This window comes from Myiozetetes cayanensis, unplaced genomic scaffold (genome assembly GCF_022539395.1).
Source record: "Myiozetetes cayanensis isolate MyiCay16 unplaced genomic scaffold, myiCay2020 scf5-8, whole genome shotgun sequence".
Taxonomy (NCBI): domain Eukaryota; kingdom Metazoa; phylum Chordata; class Aves; order Passeriformes; family Tyrannidae; genus Myiozetetes; species Myiozetetes cayanensis.
Window position 1 is genome coordinate 2,138,340 of NW_026087742.1, and position 7,580 is coordinate 2,145,919.

At 48.2% G+C, this 7,580-nt stretch overlaps 1 protein-coding gene across 3 annotated transcripts; it reads left to right on the forward strand.

The window, feature by feature from the left end:
* LOC126649160 (uncharacterized) lies at window positions 1-3,000 on the forward strand. 3 transcript variants are annotated; one of them, XR_007630983.1, is made up of 4 exons: window positions 1-189; window positions 1,375-1,712; window positions 2,016-2,336; window positions 2,454-3,000. XR_007630983.1 is itself a non-coding variant. In XM_050333047.1 (3 exons), exons 1-3 carry the CDS (start codon window positions 21-23, stop codon window positions 2,172-2,174), a joined length of 666 nt encoding a protein of 221 aa, XP_050189004.1. In that variant the 5' UTR covers window positions 1-20; the 3' UTR covers window positions 2,175-3,000. The 3 variants fall into 3 exon arrangements, 1 of the variants encoding a protein (XP_050189004.1); XM_050333047.1 differs by having other exon boundaries at window positions 2,016-3,000; XR_007630984.1 differs by lacking the exon at window positions 1-189 and adding an exon at window positions 862-1,189 and having other exon boundaries at window positions 1,375-3,000.
* Window positions 3,001-7,580: the final 4,580 nt, after the last annotated feature.

Genomic DNA, 7,580 nt, shown 5'->3' on the forward strand with positions numbered 1-7,580 from the left:
CTTCCTGTCTGGAAAATGCAATGAACATGGAAAGCCCAGCGAGTGTGATGTGCCAGCAGCGTTTCTGTGTGGGACGCACCCACTTTGCCGACCTCTCAGTAAGTAACAACCCTACGAGCAGGAGTCCCTTAGCGCAAGGGCGAGGAGACAGCACGAAAGTCCTGCACCGAGCGACTGCACATATTAAAGGTAACTGATAACCTCGTTCAGGGCCAGCGCACTGACACCCACAGCTCACTGAGCGATGTCACGCCACGCATCAGGCGTCCGCTTCGAGGGGCAGGCCAGGTCACCGCCCACAGCAAGCTGGTGATAACCACATTTCTCCTCTAGGGAAGAAACATTCTGGCTGCGATTTGCGACAAAAACGTCGATGGGAACGCTCAAAACCCGGCTCAGCGGCGCCCGCTGCAGTTCCGGCCGTGTCCGCGGCACGGCGCTGTTGCCCCGCGGTGGCGGCGTGCGGGGTGTGGGGGCGGAGGCGCTGCAATTCCCACCCGCGGCCGCGAGAGGGCGACTGCGCGCTTGGAAACGGGCTCGGGGACCCCTTAGAGCGGGTTTAAAACCGGGATTAAAGCCGGGTTTAAATTCGGGACCGGCTGTGCCTCCCCCCAAAAAAACAAAACCAAACCCAGACGGTTTTGCCCCCGAGTCTGGAGGCAAACTTAGGGATGAGAGTTTGAGCGTGGTTGTTCGAGCAACAGATACCAGGCGCACTGAAGGGGCGGCGGCAGAAGAGCTGCTGGTGATGCTCGTAATCAAAGCTAAGGGAGGGTTTTTGTCGCCGAGGTGACTGGGAAGGGCTCTGGCTCGCCAGCGGAGCTGCTGCCTGTTCTTGTGCAGTTCGCCCCGTGCTCGGGGACGGGCAGTGTGAAGACATTCCCAGCTCCAGCGCCCACTTCCCCTCCCGAGGGGCGTCGCTGGCAAGAGTCCGAATCCCACTGATGGCTCGAGCTGAAAGAGTGGCAGCAGCAGCACTGGGGTCATTTCTAACGTTCCTGCTGACAGCCCGGCCCTACAGAGCCCTCACTCTTTTGCAGAGCTCACCCCGTGCAAGGGTATTTGCCTCGGGTCTGCTTTTCTTCCACGTGCAACAACTTCTGATGCAGGGCAGGCATCCAGCCTTGATCTGAAAAAATTTAAACAAAGCAAAAAAGGGCCCGAGTTCACCCCCTGGCAGCTCATTTCGGTGGGTAGCTGCTAAAAATGAGTACCTTGCTTCTTAGTTTAAATCACCTGGGTTGAGCTTCCAGCCCCTGCATGGGATTATCCCTTCCCCCTGCCAGGGCACCCTTCACGGGGCAATGCAACTTTTGGCATTGGGGAGGCATTTCTGGCCAAACCCTCAGGCTAAAGTTTGTTTCCTTCTTGCAGAAACAACGATTGTGCTGTTGGCGATCCCCGTCCCGCCCGCAAAAGCCTCTTCCTGCTCCTGCTGTGAAGATGACAGGCTCCAACCTGGGACAAATCCATGGGAACAGCGGTTTGGAGGGCACCGGGCTCGCGCTTTCACACTGGAAGAGCAGCATTTGCTGGAGAGAGTGAGGGGCTTTTACCTTGGCTCCGGCCCACAGGCTTCCTTCAGAGTGTTCCTTTCACATGGAAATTGGTGCCAAGTGAAGATTGCTGGCTCTGGCTGGCGTGTCAGCCCTGGCGAGGGACACAAAGGTCTTGCAGCAGCGGATAGAGGTGGCACAAGGAAAAGGAAAGAGGTTTGGGTTGTGCTGGCTTACTGGAAGGGGCAGGGAGTCCACGTGGAAGGAGTGGGAGAAGCGGGAGGGAGTGCAGGGAAAGAGAGCTAGATTTATGAACACTAATTCCAAATAATCAGTCTTCTGCTGAGGGCAGCCCCACCAATCTCGAATTTCCCTGCCTCAGAGCCACCACTCGAGTCCCTTGCCTCCTTCACAGGAAGCCTGGGCCAAGCAAGCACACCTGCATTAACTCTGCTGCACGTGATTTATGGAGCCAGCTTCACCACAACCCCTTTTTTTTTTTTTGTTTCCTGTCACCAGAACAGAACAAAAGTAATCCCCATAGGCTGGGTTTCCATCAGCATCACACTGTGCAAACAAGGTGCTGCTCCAAGGTACGAGTCCCTGCCTTCACTGGGAACGTCCTTGGAGGTTTTCTCCAGCCAGGAGACCCCTGTGGAAGAGCTGGAAGGTCCCTGATGCCAGGAGGCAGCAGGTTATCCACTGGAGCTGTGTCCATGGAATTCCAGGGGGCTGGATGGGATGTGTGTGGTACCTGCAGGAATTGCAGGGGATAAGAGAGCTGCTCCTTGTGAGCTGGAGACTCCCACTGTCACCCAGGGAACCCCCTGAAAAGGCAGAGTATGTGGGATTTAAACACTCCAGAGGCCCAAATCCCATTGCCTTGCTGCCTGGAAAGAATGGATAGCTTTGAATTAGTAAAAATGTCTTTTTTTTTTTCCCTTTTACAAATCTTAGTTCTGTGTGTGTGCCTGCAGAACATCATCTTCACAAGGTGTTTCCCCAGATGCAGGACCAGGCAGGACCAGCCTTTTGCCTCCCAGGTGAGAGCAGAGGGGGATTTTGTCAGCTGGTCCCTGGGAAAACAGGAGGTTTCCTATGTCAGATTCCCAGATTGTCCTGGGAAATCAAATTATCTCGTGAAAGAAAGTTAAAAATGAAACAACCCCACGTGGTGTCACCTTTGGGAATGTTTCTTACCCTCAGACCCCCCAGTCAGGTGCTGAGCATCGAAAGCACAAAGTGTGAGCAGGAGAAAATTCGAGGACTTCACTTTCCAGGTTCTTAGAAACTTTCCAATAGTTGCTTTGAAATTCATTCCTAAATCAGAGAAGGTGATAAATCAATGCATAAGAAATAACCTGGGCCGTGGCAATCCCAGACGTGAGCACAGACTGAGAAATGAGCTGAGAGATGAGAACAAAAGGACTTGGGGATCCTCAGGGATGAAAAGCTGGACATGAGCTGGCAGTGTGTGCTCAAAACACATCCCCAAAATTTATTCATTCTTTCCTTGAAATTTCTGTTGTAATTTTTCTCTCTTTAAAAAAAAAAAAAAAAAAAAGTCATACTGAACAGAAAGAAAAGTTTGAATATTTGGTATTTATTTTACGATTTTCTCTTCTTCTTTCTGGAAGGCAAAGTGAATTTTATCCACATCTCACTTCAGTTCTGTGAATGTCTGGACGTTTTTCAGGAATGAAAGCAGAGCTGTGGAATTTGAAGGCATTTTAAATGTCTGTCAGCATGAGATTGTGGTCTCTCCTACAGGCTCACGTGGTGCAGCTTGAAACAAGAGAACTCCCCACACCTGAGACCTTGTTGGCAACAAAAAATAAATGATAATGGTTCTTTTCTTCTTTTCTGCTGGTTCTTTCTTTTCCACACTTCTCTGCTGTCCTCGCTTTGGGGCAAGCATGCTTTACCTTATTTTTGTCAATCATATTTCCTCACACAGTAAAGCTCTAAATAATCTGTTTTGCTACATCTCAGTGCTCATCAGGGCATTTAAGCATCTTCCAGGTGGGTTTTTTTTTAATTGGAACGAGGGTGCCTGGGGGTGAAAAGTGAAGATGAGGGAGCGAGGAAGGTGTGGTTAGGGCAGAACACAGATTTGTCACAGCTGGGAGAGGAAGGAGACTCCCTGCATGCAAGAAAGGAGTGAAAAAATGCAAAGGAGGGAGGTGGGTGAGGGACAGGTGCAAGGAGTTTAAGAAACCCTGATTAGTTAATGTTTGAAAGGTGTTGCTGAGATTGCAAAGTTAGATGTGTGTACTTATCCACTAATTGTTGCTTTGTGTGGTGTCTTGGTTCGTGCAATCATGTATGACCAGTTACAGCTGAATTATCAGTGGCAATGAATGATGGGAGTGCAGCACACAGCTCAGGCAGCAATTAAAGTTAAGATCTGGCTCTTTTAAGGAGCAGAAGGGCTTTTCTCTTTGAGGTTTCCTTTGAATTTTTCAGAAGATCCCTTTTTGAGTGGAGCAGAAGAACCCCCTGGCTGACCCCGGCAGAAAAGGTTGGTGGAAGTGGGTGAGACCCTCTCATGAAGGGTCTCCAGGCTTATTTCTTTAATGTTTTATAGCAATATCTGATGGCACAGATAAAAAAACAAGAGAGTGATGAATAGCATTGTGGGAGCTTTCAAGCAAACCAAACCACGTGTCTCGCTTCGGGTGGTGTAAAAATCTCATCCCGCATGATTTGTGTGAATTGAACGTAGATTGGGGCTACCAGAAGAGATGTGATGGCAGCAGTGACGGCCAGGGAGGGACATTTTTGCCATTTTGTCATTTTTGGAGGTAGAAAGAAAGACTGTTTGGTCATTTTTAGAGGTAGAAAACTGGAGTTTGCTTGTGGAGAAGTACTGAAGTAAAAATTAAAAGTGTAGCTCAATAAGCTGGTGATGGTACTGGATGGAGTGATGGAGTTACTCCTGGCTGAGCTGGTCTTCGTTGTCACTGTGGAAGTTCTCCCAGAAGAGAAGGGACCTGATGCTCAGCAGCTGCAGGAGCTTTTGTTCTCCCTCTGTCTGCAGAAAAACAAGGGGACTGAACAGTGGCTGCTGGCACTGAGCTAAGGTGTTCTGAAATGACTGAGAAATTAATCTCAAAGCCTTAATTCCAGTGTATTCTAAACACAGAATGCTGTGCTTTGCAGTGCTCTGAGCTGGAGAGGTGTGAGGGTAATGACAGAAAAGGCTGCTATGGTGCTTTTGAGGGCAGTGAAGTCCTGGGTTTGTTACCTGGTGGCTGCTGAGTTTTCTGCTGTTGTTACAGTGTTGGTGAGTGTGAAGCATTTTGGATTATCTGCTTTTTTGTTTTGTCTTGTTGAAGTGAATGCATCCTCTATTTGTGTCAGTGCTTTTACACAGCTGGTGAATTTTCTGAAAAGCCTAAATTCCTCATGCCTGTGGCAAAACCCTTCATAAAGTCTTGGTTCTCTCTTGCACCCATCCCTTAATTCCTCTCCTCTCTTTTTAACTTTAATTGCTAATGTAATCACTCAAGAGCAAAGCAGTCTCCTTTTTAAACACAAAAAGGGCAGAGAATCCCTCCTGGTTGTAAGAGAGAGGTGGGAGAAATGAGTTGGAACTTGCACATTAACAGGACCTTGATCTACTGCTTTAATATTTAAAGTACACGTTGTGGAAACAGCAGCTGAAATGCTCATACCTTGACAGGTTCCATTGCAAGAGTGTGAGTGGGACACCAGAGTTTGAAGAGGGACTTCACTGACATCATTACTGACTACTAAATCTGTCAAAGCAAAGCTGTGAGCTGTGGATAACACAGTTTTCAGACTTGCAGTGCTGGAGGGGTCTGGCAGAGATGGTTTTTCCTTTTGGGAGAGGTGGGGGGAAGGTTAATGATTTGACACAAGTTCCAGGGGGTGGAGAGAGAGAGAGAGAACAAATATCCCTCTTTGGAAATATCGGATGCAGGACTCCTGAGGGATGTCCAGAACAAGGATATTTGCAGCCTCCCTAAGCTTCCTTGTTGGGGAACAGCACTCTTTCCACAGCCAAAACCTGGGACAGCCTGTCATGCCAGAAAGGCCTGACCCTGCTGCAGTTCCTGCTCTGCAAATAAAGAGCATCTGCAGAGAAACCTCCCCTGGTGTGTTGATGATCTGCTTAGCTGGGCACTGCAGAGGTGAACCCTCAGCTGTGGCTCTGTCCCAATAAACATTAGCTGGAGCATCTCCATCTTCTCTGGCTGTGAAGCACAAACTGGGAAGTGTCCAGTGGGTTCCTCCTCTGGCTGTGGTGCAGTGGAAACCCTCACTGAGGGTTCTGTCCCCTTTGAAACGCTGATGTTGTGAAAAATGCAAACACCACGCACCTGTGCTGTTCTTCTATCACACAGTGACACAGGGATTTCACAGAGCTTTATTTTTCCAAGGAAAATAGGATGACAAGATCCCTGTCCTGGCTGGCGTTGATGGGAAGGTCACCAGGTCAGCCCCTGTAGTTTCTCTGCCTGATACCCCAGCCCAAGAGGGTGATTTTCAATTAGTGTGCCCTCTCCTATTACTGGCTTTGAAAGCCTCTATTTCCTTTTCCCTCCATAGCAAAAGGCAATACAGGACAAAGCCAAGGATGCCAGTGCTGGTGGGAAACAGGGAGCCTTCGGACACTGATGCCCCAAACACGTGTATCAGCGTGCAGTACAGGAGTTTAACCCAAGCAAATCTCTCAGATAAACCTTGGGGGACGGGTTTGGTGCTGGAAAAAAACCCGAATTGCTGCAGGTGGATCGTGTAGTAGCACCTCTGGTGTCGGGGATCTGGCTCACAAGCTGCTTGCCCTACATACCCTGACCTGTATAGTGAGAGCTAACCCGAGTTTTGCACAGAACACACGTGGGAAAAGAGGTTCTTCAGCGAGCTCTGTTTACCTGGAAAACCTGGAGCATCTCTGCTCTGTGAAGATTATTTTTGGGAAGGAATAAGAACTTAGAGGAGCAGCTTGAAACCCCTAAAGTGAGAGTTCATGTTGCACCGATATGAGATTGATTGAAGGGAGATTCGTGGCACTTGGTTCCAACACACACAGCTTTGTTGTCTTTGCTTCCTGCACCTTCTCTCATCCCAGTTCTTCTCTCCAGCGCTCTGGCTGGGCTCCCTGCTGCTCAGGGAGGCTGGTGTCAGGCAGGGCACTGCTGCAAGCCCCAGGGCAGGACGTGCTTCTGGTGCTTCCCGGAGCTGAAGCCTTCCTGACTTCTGACCTCCAGCAGATCCTTCAAAGCCCTCCTAGTGGGAGACCTAACTGAGGTGTTTTAAGACCTCATGTGTTTGCAAAGGTCAGATAAGTGCTGAAAAACGTGCAACTTACTCTTTCTGATTGTTCCCCTGTCCCTTCTGCCACTCCTTTATGTGAAAGCAAAATGCTGCTACAGGGGCAAAACCTGTGAGATTTGACTTGGAGGGTGGTTTGGATACCTGTGCTTGGGAATAACACCTTTTAAGTTCCTCCTGTGGTCTTCTAGCAAATTACTCTTATTTCAGAATATATATTAGTAAAAATGCTCATCCCGAATAATTTCCAAAATGGAAAAAAAATGTCACCATACTTTCTCCACATTATTGACCCAGAGATTTTTAACTGTCGCTTTACATTTTCTTGATGTTTTGGTGTAAATATTATTTTAAAGGAGTGTGGGTTTGAGGATTTGTCCTTTTTTTGGGGGGGTGGGGTGTTGTCTTACAGAAATACTTCAAGTTTGGGTTTTTTTTAACCATTTTTATGCTTTGCTACTTAAAATTGGAGGAATAAAAGAAAGCAGAAGGGGCAAATCTCTAGACTTCTTGAAAGTTTCACTGCTATCTTAATTGGGACTTGGATTTCACCTCAAAGAATGCGGAGGTTTTTCTCCTTTCCTCACAGATTCTTCTCTAGCTTTAAAAAAAAAAAGGTATTGAATCTCCTGTTGGATGTATAGATTCTTCCTTCAAGTTTCTCATCATATGCCACTGAGGAAGGGAACAGAATTATTTTGGTTTCAGTGGCAATTTAGCAATTCCAGGCCCAAAAAAGTACATGGACATCAGTCACCTGCTTCTTTTTCTCCTGTATTTCCA